This window comes from Enoplosus armatus, chromosome 18 (assembly GCF_043641665.1).
Source record: "Enoplosus armatus isolate fEnoArm2 chromosome 18, fEnoArm2.hap1, whole genome shotgun sequence".
In the NCBI taxonomy this organism is placed as follows: Eukaryota; Metazoa; Chordata; class Actinopteri; order Centrarchiformes; family Enoplosidae; genus Enoplosus; species Enoplosus armatus.
In genome coordinates, this window is record NC_092197.1 from 19,304,970 (window position 1) to 19,319,311 (window position 14,342).

The 14,342-nt window shown below is 44.2% G+C and overlaps 1 protein-coding gene across 1 annotated transcript; it reads left to right on the top strand.

Moving 5' to 3' along the window:
* Positions 1–1,384: 1,384 nt before the first annotated feature.
* On the top strand, positions 1,385–12,647 carry ccni (cyclin I). The gene is made up of 10 exons (XM_070924546.1): positions 1,385–1,591; positions 3,256–3,415; positions 6,284–6,418; positions 7,463–7,537; positions 7,653–7,793; positions 8,282–8,410; positions 8,571–8,672; positions 9,627–9,792; positions 10,240–10,472; positions 10,696–12,647. Exons 2-10 carry the CDS (start codon positions 3,302–3,304, stop codon positions 10,918–10,920), a joined length of 1,320 nt encoding a protein of 439 aa, XP_070780647.1. The 5' UTR covers positions 1,385–1,591; positions 3,256–3,301; the 3' UTR covers positions 10,921–12,647.
* Positions 12,648–14,342: the final 1,695 nt, after the last annotated feature.

Here is a 14,342-nt window from a genome sequence, read left to right on the forward strand (position 1 = left end):
CGACGTCACAGGCAGCAACCAATCAAAGGCTTGGGTTCAAGAATAGCAATCGCCTCCTTTCGGGCTTAACGTTACAAATTATAGCCTGCACCTAATGTTTTGGTATCGTTTTGACCTCGTTTCTGACATTACCGTCCAGTAGTTTGTGCTTGAGATCGACAATCAACCTTCAATCCAGCGATAAATGCCACTGGAATCAAAATACAGCCCGTCTATTGCGTGAGACGATCCCCCTCTGATTGATGTTTCCGTAACCCAATCAGCGAGCCGCATTGTGGTACGTTCAAATAGTCCGCCCAAAATGGGATGCTTTGATTGGCCCAAGGCTGCACAGAGTCCTGACGCAATCTTAGCATTACGTAGTGCATTCTGACTGTGTCTTTTATTAATTGTCTTCAACGAAACTGTATGATAAATGTCAGAAATAACTGTGACTGTTGGCTGTGGGCTTGTTTCAGATGCTAACAACGTAGGGAAATGGATACAGCCAAAGAAATGGTACGAAAAGGTGATTATGCATTCAGTTGTCGAATGAGGCAATTACCCACCGGACAGTCGATGTTTTCTGGAACTTTGTGATACATTGCATATAACTTTGACTAAAGTGAAATAATTTCTCCAAGCAACTGCTACTGTTGTGGTGGCAAAACAAGTCCGCAAATGCTCTTTACTCTGAAGTTCCGCGTACAAATATAGATCCCTGGGTTACACCATAGTCAAAGTTACAGGGGGGGGAAAAAAACATTTTGCAAACTAATCATAAGTCATCTGGTTAAGTTGTCCCGCAGAAAGTTACCAGAGAAAGACAAGAAATGTGCCTATTTTACCACACAAGGGTCATTCCTTATACGCTTATATTCTCCCACAGCTGCACCCAGACTAGAGTATGATCCAGAAGGATGCTTTGTGTTACTCACTGGTCCTGTTCTCTGGAACAAACTGCCTGATGAAACTGTGCAACAACGCAACTGTGTCCCCGTTCAAAAGTAAACTGAAAACTTTTTGATGTTTCTCAGGCGTACATGACATTACTGTATGTGTGTCGGTGCGGTAAATCGGCGGTGAATCTGTGGAAACACATTTGCCTCGCCGTGCCTCAATCTTCTTATCTGTATGCTGTATACAAATGAATACATTCTAGTAGGGAACATAATAAACCTTTTGTTGAGGTATATACATGATATGACCGACGATGTCATGAAGCACAGCTGGCTCACTATAAACTCACAATTGAGTCTCAGTGAACGAACCGACAGAAATACTTCCATAAAACTAACATTAACATAATGGGAATATTCCACAGAAGGTAGATTTGTTTTGTCCCCTCCGTTCTTCCTGGAGGTGGGCGGAGCCTGTTCTTCTTCTCTCTTCCCCCAGTCCCCTCCTCGGAAGTAGACGTATCTGTCTATATTCCCTTCTTTTATTTTTATATATTTTTTACAACAACCCCTTTTCCCCAACACTTAGCACCATGGACGCCGCGATGGACGACTGAATTGAAGAACGGGTCCCCGATTTCACCCTTTATTCATCCTTGAATTAAGTGGACCGGATGAAATCCAACTGTGGTTTTCTCCGCTTCGCAGGGGAGGTAAGGCTTGGGGCTCCGTCTACTTACTGGGTCTGAGTCAGCCATTTAAATGCCCTCACTGTTTAGTTAGCGCTATCTTCGCCGTAAACACACTCCAATTCCTTTTACATGACACCGTCCGAGGGTAGTGACCGACGTTGTCAACATGTAGTTAAGTGTTAGTGCGCAACGTCCCGTCAGCTAGCGAGCTGCTAGCGACGTCTGCTGTCAAATTAGCTCCGTTCCAGGGAATAGTCTCAACCAGGCTAATAATGGAGAGAAACGCTTCGCAGTGCACCTGCTTCAGGAGGTCCGGTGGTTCCCGCAGAAGTGGGACTTCCCGGGGGAGTCTCAAGGTGATTCCCGACAAAATTTAGAGCAAGTTTGATTTCACTCGGTCACCCCTTTGCGTGAGGTGGGGACTGATTCGGTTAGCGTTACAGTTAGCTAATGTTAGATACAAAGCTATCTGACGTTCTAGGTTAGTTAGTGTACTTAGGCTGTTGTAGCTTTGTGCTAATGAAGGTAGCAGCAAACACTTCAGTTTGTACACAATGAGGCTTCTTGACCGATACAAGCTTTAGCATCTTCAGTGAGCTGAATAAACAAACATGACCACAAGCTTTTCCCTGACTGTGCTCTCAGTCAGCTTAGCATACAGTTTGTGCCATTATTAACAGGATATGAAAGCAGAAAACATACATTTTTGTGTTTATTATTATTAATACTTTGCTGAAGAGATGGGGGATATTGATTAATTTCCCATATCCTAGTATATGATATCTTATATCCCAGTATCGATATGTGTATATTATATAGATATGTATATGTATATGTGTATATATATATGTGTGTGTGTGTATATATGTATATGTATGTATATATGCGTGTATATGTATGTGTGTGTGTGTGTGTGTGTGTGTGTGTATACATGTGTATGTATATATATATATATATATGTATATATTACAGGGGTAATAACTACGGAATAAACAAAACCTCTGACAGATTTGCCCTGTTTGCTTTTCTGTTGCGAATAACTGAGTCATTTTACCTCCTCAGGCCTCTATAAAGTATAAAAACATAAGAACATGCAACCTCTGAGGTGGGGCTGCTAATAGATATGGCTTTGTTTTTCACAAATTTAAGAAAAAAAAATGGTTTTATTAGCATGGAAACATTGGTACATTGCGATAAGTGAACGCAGGATTAGTGAAATATAAACTGTGGTCACCACTGGATGACATAGTGGGTAGGAGATCGAATACGTCCGTCTCTTTCATACACTCAGAGGGGCATTCATAACAAGACCTCATGACATTGCAAACTATTTTTAACAACGTTTTTTTTAAAAGTAAAGTTGATAAATTAAGAAATGCTAAGCATGGGGCGATGGCGAAAGACAAAAACAATTTAGTATATTAAGTATATTACCATTATCATGGGGATCCTTAAATATACAATAAACAATAAGTGAGAACATTCCCTTCATCACCAAACTATAAGTGCAAAACAAGATAATCGTTGATCCTAATTCTGAACTATTGATACAAAATGTGTCATAAAGTTATGTCGGCCAGCTCTGATATTGTTTGTCTGAAGTATAAATAAGGCTCACCAGTGATGTGGTTTGATTGGCGTAATGTAATGTAATGTTTGTTCTGACATGCTGTGTCCCTGTGCAGGTAGCTGTATCCAGTGGGGAGGTAGGCTCAACCAGGGGAGGAGAGAATGAAGTCCTTCGAACCCTGGGGACGCCAGAGGCTGTCTTTTCTTCTGGAAAAGGCTGCCTCTAGGGAAGCCAAGATGTGGAGGGTCTACGTGCCAAAGAAGCCCTCCTCACAGGTGAGGATTTACCTCTGGGTGCGTGGAGACAGGACAGTGATGTCACAGTTTGGCATTGGAAACAAAATCTGAACTGAAAAAGGAAATATTGGCATTGAAACATTTGTATTGGGAAGTATCGGGAGTTCCAAGTGAATATGTGAAAGCCATTTCCGTAGATGTGCACTCCATTCCTGGACAAAATACACCTCAACATTAGCAAAAAAAATGATTCAGGACTACATTTGAATAGCTCGCACCAGTTTACGGGCACGTCCTCGCGTGATGATGAAATGACTTCAAACCCGGTTAGCCTGCATCTACCCTGCATTAGTGCTGCAGCGTTTTCCTGGAACATTCCCTGTGTGGGGGCTCCCCCAACGTCCCATGAAGTAGTGATTGTAGTTTCATCTAATCAAGCTAATTGCGTTGATTTGGCTAATGGGCTTGACGGTGGGGTATCCTATCTGTGCATCAGAAGCCTGCAGTGCTGCAGTAACACCACTGGAAAAACAGTAACGCATATAGAATATCCAGAAAAGAAACATACTATTTGCTGGATGCCTAAGCTGTGAAATGTTGATGGTGGTGATTTCGTGTTCTTTTTGTTCTTTTTCACGCCGCGGACACATTTTAAAAGCTTTTTATTTTTTCCCTCCTCTATTCTGTTTTTGATGCCCTTGCAGCTACCTACCTACCTACCTGTTTCCGCATTCACAGCTGATGTAAAGGTGTGGCTGTTCAAATGAAATGGAATTGGCACAGGGGTAATCGCCGACTGTTAATCCAGAGCTGCTGCTGCTGCTGCTGCTGCTGCTGAGTCACTGCAGCACGTTCATGTCTCTGCCAGCCAAGTCTGGCAACACAATCGACATCCTGTTGTCGATCTGTTGTTGTCTGGTTTTGGATCCCAGAGTGCAGCAAGGTTAGCTCAGCAGGGAAACCTCTGTTCTCCAATCGAAGCACTACTTTTTTTTTTTTGTTATTGCCCAATGTTATTTAATTCACCGGGCCTGGATACATGAAACAATGACGAAAGAGAAAAGGTTGTCCTCAGCATGCCCTTTTAAATTAAATGAAATTAGCAGAGGGCTAATCTCGTCACATGGCTCAGAAAACCGCTGCCTAATGAGACTTGCATATGATATTCAAATAAACCCGCCTTTATTTGAATAATAACAAACCCCTCTTTGTCTAGGCCCTGGAGCTGTCTAGTTGTCGTTTTGTGTTGATAATGAAGAGGCCAATAAAAGGCAGCACTGCGAGAGTTACGACACTTATCAGTACCTTTGGCCGAGTTAGCAGGCATGTAAAACTGGTGTACGAGGTCAAGGAGGCAGTCGGTGTCCTCAGAGGCATATAAACAACAGCAGCAGCAGCAGCAGCGTTGCCGGGTAAAATGCACTCCTGCAGGTGTGACGTTTGTCTCAGTTGAATTAAATGCTTCTGTTTCTGAAAACTCTTTAAGTATGTCTAAATATAAGCAGGCGGTCTACAATGGGCAGAATTATGATTTAAACCAGGAACGATCTAATAAAGGAACAAGTAAACAAGATTGAACAAGACTAGTCAGTGTTTTTGGTACTCGGTGCCACTGACACAATTCAGGCGGTACCGCAAAGAGCGTTGAGGTTCGAGACCCAGACCCAGTGCTTGTAAACCGCCAGGCGACTCTGGAGGCAGGCTGGAGAACTGCGGGGTTCAAGTTGTCATTGTCAGGCGGTGGGAGGAACTTCTGAACACACCCACTTTGTGGAAGCCTTGCCCACCTCTCTGGATGAGGGCGCACTGAAGAGGTCATCAACCTGACACGGCACTTGGGGAGGGATGAGATTGTCCTTGACATTGTGAGGACTTGGTTGACATACCTCCTCAGAGCCGTGTGGAGGTTGGGGGGGGCAGACACTGTGGAGTGGCAGACATGGGCGGTGGTGCCCATTTAAAAAATAAATAAATAAATAAATAAGAAAGGGAAATGGTGTGTGTGTGTGTGCTGCTGAATTTGTACAACACACTAGAATGTGACTACATGTCCCTTCTGGCCTGTGAATGCCTCAGGTTCCCCCAGAAAAATGTATGGGTGCCACTTTTTTATTTGGTCTTTTTCATCCAGCAGTGGAGGTGGAAGGCCGAAAGAAGGCCAGTTGTTTTTAGTTTGGACAGGTAAGAGCTGAGAGGTTAAACGGTGTCACGTTGCAGATTAGTTACCTAACAGGGTGAGTCGCTTCAGGACTTTGGCCCCTGCTGCTAGTCTAGTGTTTTGCATTCCACTCACTGAGACAAATCAGGAAGAATTGATTTGAACACTGAAGTCTTGAATTTTAGACAAATACCAAATCAAATATTATGGCATTTCATGCAAAAATGGCTGCTGAATTCCGAAGATGAGTTTTTAAAATGACATCATTTGTATATGTTGTGTATGTTTCTGTGTGGCCAGAACATTGACACCATTTTTTTTTTTTTGATCAGCTGTTTTTCTGCCTCAGCATCAATAGTATTCAAGCCACAGTTGACCCATTCACACCTGACTGCTGTAATGAACAACTGCTGACATTATCCTGAGTAACAGGGACACCGTGTCTGGAAAGACATGCTGCTGTTGAGGGTTTTTTTTTTTTAATGTCATATGTTCATACTTTAAGCACCTCAGACGAAATTCACACTCGCCTCAGTTGAGTTGGGAGTAACCGGCCGAGATCTTTGCACGGAGATCCCGAAACCTCTGCAAATACATCGGGAACTAACTGCGAGAGCTGCAACGATCAGCCGATAGACAGAAAATGAATGGACAAGCATTTGGTAATCCTAAACCCACCCCCCCCCCCCCAAGGCCCAGCGAGATGAGACTCTTGATGTTGTTGTCAACCTTTCGTTGTTTTGCTGCAGGATACAGACATCACCCCCGCCCAGCGGGACGAGGCCGTGCGCTGGCTGACGGAGCTCCACAGCAGACTGCAGCTGTACCCAGAGACCCTGGTTTTAGCTGTTAGTATCCTGGACCGCTTCCTCGCTCCCATCAAGGTAAATAAATACCACCAGTACTACTTTGATGCCGATGCCGATGCTGATGCTGCGGCGAGCATTAGCAGGAAATATTCACTCCATTGCCGCTTTTTTTTTTTTAAGTCAAAAGCTCCATAATATATAAAAATCAATTCAGTTTGTGCATTACAATAAATAACATGCACTCCTATGATGCTTCCGTGTTGACCAGGTTATTTCGAGACACTTTTTCATTGTGAACCATGTAAATGGAAAGGCTGCCTTTGACAAATGTATGTACATAGATAATTCGTTTCAATGCAATTCAATTCCAATTGTATTTATATAGCGCCGAATCCAAACAAAAGTCTCATGACACTTTACATATAGAGCAGGTCTAGACCAACTCTTCATAATGTTATTACAGAGACCCAACAGTTCCCACCATGAGCAAGCACTATGGAGACAGTGGCAAGGAAATACTTCCTTTTTAGAGGCAGAAACCTCCAGCAGAACCAGGACTCTAGGTGGGCGGTCATCTGCCTTGGCCGGTTGGGTCGGCGTGTGCTCAGATAAGCCATAAAATAGAGACTTGTTACTTGTTGTCTGTTCTTTGATTGTAGCTGCAGAATTAAATGTTCCGGGATTATCAGGAGCTGGAACAACTGTGTGTGTGTGTGTGTGTGTGTGTGTGTGTGTGTGTGTGTGTGTGTGTGTGTGTGTGTGTGTGTGCTTTTGAGTTTCCATACCTCCCCATTTTCTTTTTGTAATCTCAACTACCGGATCAATAAATACTGCAGACAGCTGACTCATGCTTTCTGCATTCTGGCACAAAACCGCCGATTCATGTTTGATGTGGTCTGACACAAATTGCGTGGTGGGAATTATTGATAACCAGCGTTTCCTTTACAACTACACCGCGTGGGACACAGCCATAATGGAAGTTCTACACAAAACAATATAATAATTCATAATAATATAATACCATCACGTGTCCTCCAACAGACTAGTCAGCTGACGTCGGGCTGAGTTCAGCGCACTGGTGTTAAACATTTTATTGATTTACTTGTGGTTTGTGTTCAGGCCCGTCCGAAGTACCTGCGCTGCATCGCCATCGCCGGCTTCTTCCTGGCTGCGAAGACCTGTGAGGAGGACGAGGTGAACCCACACAACACGATCCTCATGTAGAAACACGCTCGCATAATCAGACAGGTGTGTATGCAAAGTTAACTGTGTGTGTGTGTGTGTGTGTGTGTGTGTGTGTGTGTCTCAGTGTGTGCCCCCCCTGAAGGAGCTGGTCGCCTCCAGCAGCTGTGGCTGTTCTCCGTCGGAGATCCTGAGGATGGAGAGGATCATCCTGGACAAACTAAACTGGGATCTGCACACCGCCACAGCACTGGACTTCCTGCACATCGTACGTCTATCTCTCACACACACACACACACACACACACACACACACACACACACACACGCACACACACACACACACACTCGCACTCTGACGGGGATCTGAGCTACATTTAAGGCGTTAGCTGTGGCTTATTTGTTAAATACTCGCTGAACATTTCCCACATTGTGACAGGTCTGTTTGTAGATTTGTAATCAGTGCAACTAGTGACACCTGGTGGCAGGAAGACGTTACTGCCTGCCTTACTACAGATCCTGCTGGATAATGTTTTTTCTTTGTTTCACCTCCTGCAAGTTATTTTACTTTAATAATTTATGTTTTATGGATTTTCTCTTAGATGACAATAACGCAACACAACTTTTAATACTTTTTAAATGCACAAGCGCTTCATTTACTTGTGAAAAGGATTCACCAGTCAGCTAAATGTTTGACATAGAATAAGATGATTTTTTTTTTTTCCCCCGTCTTCCTCTTCTTCTCCCTCTCCCTTAGTTCCATGCGATGGTGTTGTCGTGTCGTTCTGGGTTTTTGGACTCCATGTTGGGACTGAACCGCTCTCAGCACCTCGCCCTGCTCACGCGCCGACTCTACCACTGTCTGGCTGACCACATGCTCATACAGGTGCACACACACACACACACACTCTCAGTTTATCTCTGCCCCACTCTAGATATGTAAGAGCGCTTTTTTCGAACACAAGATGGAGGCTAATCACTCTCACGTGGACTTGTCACCTGCCTGAACACACTGAGCAAGTTTGTCCCGCCGTGTGTCCCTGTAGCTCAGAGGATCCATGCTGGCCCTGGCCCTCATCACCTTGGAGCTGGAGACCTGCTGTCCTGACTGGCTGGCTCTCACCATCGACCTGCTGAGGAAGGCACAGGTACGAGACGGAAGCCTCTTTCATTATTAGGTTCAACTTCTGTGGCCAATCAGACGCTCGAAAGGCCCCGTGCGGATCACGTGACACGCGAAACAGACAAACAGAAGTGTTGATAGAGAAGCGGCAGGTGATGATGAGATGATGAAGAGACTTGCAAATGGCATGGTAAACCAAAATGTAAACCATACTTTGGTGTTTCTTTTTTTGCCCCTCTACTTAAGAATTCACCAAACTCTTCTTTTTGTCTTTTTACAAAAGCGAAACACTGACAAAGAGCGCGAAACGTGCACCCTTGTAGGAGACCAGAGGAACTAATGTGCCTGTTTTAACATCAGAGAGCAAAAACACACAGAAATCTCAAGAGTCTTCACCCCTGACCCTATTATACTAACCCCTTCCCCCCCTTCTGTGTTTGCCTTCAGCTTTTTAATATGGCTACAAGTCAGTAAGCTGTGCCACAGTCAGCAGTCTAACTGACAAACATCAGAGAATCATGGGATACTTTTGTGTTAAAATACAAAGGGAAGGTTAGATAGCTTTTGTTAGCCTGCTAGCATCCTTTTGTTCCTCATCTTTTACCGTCCTCCTTTTTGATGCTTCTCTGTGAAGATATGAACGAACAGTACTTTGAAATGAATATGGCCGTCTGTCATTTTGACTTGTTAACATTAAGGCCTAATAACGGCGTTAATCTGTCTGTCCAGAGCTACGGTGTAACAACAAATAAAGTTCAGACTGGCAAAATGTAGGCCAGTTCTATATAGTAAAGCAAAAATGAATAATGAACTCAGTTTGCTGCAATTTAATTTCTGCAGTTGAATCCGCTTTACGGGACGTTCAGGCAGGTTTAATCTTACAGGCCGGACTACACAACTGACCAGCAGTCAGCCAGACATGCGTTTTCCAGCGGAGCATCTGTGCGGTTCTGACGAGCCTCCCCCCCCTCTCTCGTAGATTGACAGCTCCGAGTTGATCCGGAGTCGAGAGCTGGTGGCCCGTAGTCTGTCCACACCGAGAGCTTCCCTGCCTCCAAACACTGTCTACATCTACCAACCCCTGCAGAACCCGAGCACCCTACAGCCTCCGGCGCTGGACCCCACCCTCCCCTGCTGCACACTGGGTATGTTTAAAGGGCTCTACACACCCACGTCTGTTTACAGGTCTTGGGGAGTACTGCGTATGTATCTGTGAACACACAGTTGTTAGAGTTAGTGAGCTTGCCAGACCTCTGTAGGCCACTCGCCACCTCTGCTTGAGGCTAGTGGCTCAAGGCTACATTAGCAACTACTAGCATGACACACCAGAGTCTCTGGCCGAATTGCATTATGGGTAATGTAGGTGCCAGGTTTTTACACTACTAAATGTTGTGATTAATTAAGTGAAGTGAGCAATATAATAGGGCGTGTCTGCCTCGTGAGCCCCGCCTGCTCAGGTGTGTTGGATCTCTGACAAGGTCTCAGCTCCACCCATGAACGTCACAACTGACTTTTACTCGACAGCTTTCGGTAGTCCCTACAAAAAATGGTATTCAAGTATTTCTGTAACTTTTTTCTTTCTTTCTTTCCAGGGACCATCACCGAGTCTTCCAGGGACCACGCCCTCGCCCCTGCCCAGCCACAGACACCTGCTGGCGGGGAGGAGGGGAACCACCTGCAGCCCTGGGGCTCTGTCGTCTCCTCCTCCTCCTTCTCTACCACCGACAGCAGCATCCCAGCTCTACTCTCTCCACCCAAACTCCACCGCCATCTTAACCACCTGCAGAAGGTCACGCTGCGCTGCAAGGCCTCTGCCAAGCGCAAGGTAACACTCTCTCTCTTTTAAAAAAAAAAAAAAAGCAAAACAAAAACTTCATGTTGGGACAGAGAAAAACAATAGTTTAAACAATCACTTTTTTTAGCCTTGATGGGCATTTTTCTCGGTTTTCTGACATTTTCTAGACCGAACGACTAAGCGAAGTAATCAGGAGAGTAACTGATAAAGAAAGTAACTGTCAGTCACAATAGAAGTCCCTCTGTGTGTTCAGGTGGAGGAGATGGAGGTGGACGACTTCTATGATGGCATCAAACGCCTCTACAACGAAGACGTCACCACCACCTCCGCCGTCCAGGAGGGGGCAACACCTGCAATGGGGGCCATAACAACAGGTGGGGGAGGTGGAGGAGGACTGGGTGTTTGCAGTGTCCTGTTGTCCCGACAGGAAGGCAGCTCCTCCCCCTGCCCGCCTCTGCAGCCAGTCAGTGCCTCCTAGAGACCAAAACAGGAACCTGTCACCAAAACCACCTTCGCACCTTTCAAATTAAACTCCTCAATTCGATCAAACAGTGAGATTTAGGCAGTTCTTTTGGCAGCAGCGATGGATAACTCCCTCAGCAATAGACAACAAAGTCGGAGGCAAAAAAGATTTTATTCCATTTGCATAAAAAAAAAAAAAAAGCAATATAAAGGCAGCTCCTCAGGAAATGTTGCCGGAGAGAAAACTGTCCTTCACATCGCTGCTGGTGATGAAACGTACAGCAAAAGAAAGAAAATAGTGATGTTGCAACACAAACAAAACAGCGGCGCAGTTGATTTCAGTGGTTAAGATGGTTTTGGTTCCAGTGCAAACGACCTCGAGCTGTTCAGCTGTCCTGAGGTCAGTTCCCATCATCCCCTGCAGCCGGGGGGGGAAGAAAAAAAAACAAAAAAAAAACAGAGCCCAAAAAAAAAAAAAAAATTAAACATTCAAAAAAGAAAAAAACCTGCTGCTACTATCTTGTTAATTATATTTGTTGAGCACAGATACAATATCACAAAAAAGGTTTAAAAAAAATTATAAATAGAAAAGTGACCTTCAAAAAAAAACAACAACTAGGAATTGACTTCTCTGCCCCCGCGTCTCTCTCTCTCTATCCGTCATCGTTTGTCAACTTATATTTGTTGTTCATACCTTAAACTCTCCTCTCTCATTTCACATATTTATGTTTTTATTCTGCCCCCCCCTCTCCCTCCCTCCCCCCTGCATGGTTTCATCTCTATTTATAACTTCCTCATGGAGTCTAAATCAAATGTATGAATGCTTCTGTACAGACGATTATCTGCATTACTCGCCCAGATAGAAAAAAATGTTTGTTTTTGTTTTTTTTGTGAAGTGCAATTTGATTGTTGATGAGATGCTAATATAACACCCCCCCACCCCCACCCCTCCCCCCATGGATCCCTCTGCCCCTCTGTTTTCTCCCATCCCTCGCAGCTTGTTGTGACGGCTTGACTGAATGAACGTTTCTCAGGTTGTTTTATTTCACCCACAAACTAAAAGCAGTCCCTGGTGAAATCTGGTTTTCCTCCTGCAGGCGTCTCATTTTCACTGTTTTGGTTTGGAGCCCAAGTCATCTGGCAGCTCTCAGTAGGTGGGGTTAACCACGGGTCAGTGCCGTAAACCCCCCCCCCCCCCCCTCTGGCACTCCTGAGAGTTTAAAACAAACGCTGTCAAAGAATTCTCAAGGACCCGGAGCATTTGTTGTCCAATCAGGGCCCTGCTCTTTAAACCTAGCTCAAGTAATCCAAGCTAACGAGATGTTATCCGGCTAAACCGGTCTGCACAGACTGCAGCCAGAGGGAAGTGAAGTTCTCGTTGATATATCGATGTGTAATAAAACAACCTTGAGTTATTAAAAGCATTTTAATATGAAGCAAAGAGACAGAAATGTGTTTCTTGGGTTTGTGTCTGAGCTTCAGAAGGAGACAAGTGACAATCTTCACTTTGATGTTAAAAAAAAAAATATATATATATAGAAAACAACAGATTCTCTGTTTTTACCTCTTGAAGTTCTGTTTAATATATTTTTTAGTCCTGCAGAAAAAAAAACAAAAGAGCTCTGTTTTTTTTTTTTCTTTGTTTTTTTTTTTTTCCCTGCTGTGGGAGCTGCTGGCGGCTGCTCCAGGTCCCTGAACGCACCACGGCACCAATGAATAAAGAGATAAGAATATAAAAACTGAGCACGCTCTTTGTCTTCATTTGATCGTACACACACACACACACACACAAATGTGTTTTACAGTTTAGTTAAACCGGGGGGGGGGGGGGTTGAACGGTCACAACATGCAAGTCAGTAGATGGAACTCCATCTTATTTCTATGTAAGTCAATTCTGCTTTTTATATGAATTGTAAAAGTTGGAGTGTCTAGAGTTTTTAGGCGACTTCAGGTATGTAAGAGTGTTTTATTGTTGTGGCACCCCCCCGCAGTATGCCGGAGGCAGGGAGTGTGTTTTCCTGTGTGAGTGATACTATAAATTAAAAAAAAAAAAACACAAGAATGAAAAAGCTTCCTAAGAGCAGCGCTCCCTCTTCAATAATGAGCCTGAAGCCGCTGAGGATTGCATTTTTGTTGCCAAGCGACGTGTCCGATCATGTAGAAGCGGAATTCAGCCCCTTAAAGCGCTGGCTCCGAGCTTCAGGTGCAGGAGCCCGCCGCTTCAGCAGACCTGGGAGGCTGCTCGGTGCCTGGGATGTCCATCATGAACGCATCGGGGAAACTGTTTGACCTGCTGCCACTGTTTAAGATATCGGTTGCCGTGTGATTATTATTTTTTTTTCTTTCTTTTAATAGTTAATAATAGGTCATTTAGCTTTGGCAATAATGTAACATTCCATGCCAATAAAGCTTAGTATTTGATATGCGAGAGGGACTGCAGACTATTGTGTAACCCTAACACACCACAGGTCTAACCGGCTGTTTCAGAATGTACACGCTGAGCTTGTTCAAACAAAACCTCCACCCACCCACACACACACACACACACACACACACACACACACACACACACACACACACACACAATAACATAACCTAAACCTGATTCTAACCTTAACCCTAAAACCAAGTCCTAACCCTTAAACAGCCCTTTGAAGACCAAACATGTGGGATTAAGTTCAATTACATGGCAAAGAGAGGGACTTTGCAATTAATTGCAATCCATCTGATCAGTCTTCAAAACAATCTGGAGTTCACGCAAATTGACATCATAACAACTGAGGCAGACTTTGTGGAAGTCAATATTTGCGTCAAGTCTTCACTTAGCTGGTGATCCAGTTCCGTTCCTTTTTCCAAAACGGCGAATGAGCGTTCTCTGCATTTCAGTGTCAAGAACAGCCGTGTTGGTAACAGCGAGCTTATCTTTTATGGGCTCTTGACTGTAGAGACACGTTGACATTCGTTTCTCAACATTATCCAGCCAGCTGCTTTAAAGACAGTGTCATTAGGTAACCTCGCAGCAACATGTATCTAAAAGTTAGCCACCATTAGCCATCTGAGCGCACAGTCGAGCATTTAATTCAATTCAAAATGTTTCAGTTCATCTGAAAAAAAACTGAATGTGCAAAGTTTTTTTCTCGACCTGTATGAAACACCCATGGATTCACCCAAGGGAGCAGCGTCAAACACAACAACCCCCCCCCCAGTACTGACAAGACAATAAAGCTGTAAACCTACGGAGACCCGAAACGGACAAAAGCTTACAGTCTTTTGTCCGTTTCGGGTCTCCGTAGGGTTTGTCACAATGTTGTCAGACAAGTCAAAACTCTAAGTGATTACATCAGTAAAGGATACAGTTAGTTAAATAATTGAAATGGAGAGAAAAGTAGATATAGTTTATACTTTCCCCGTTAACCTCCAATCACTTGGTAGAAAAGA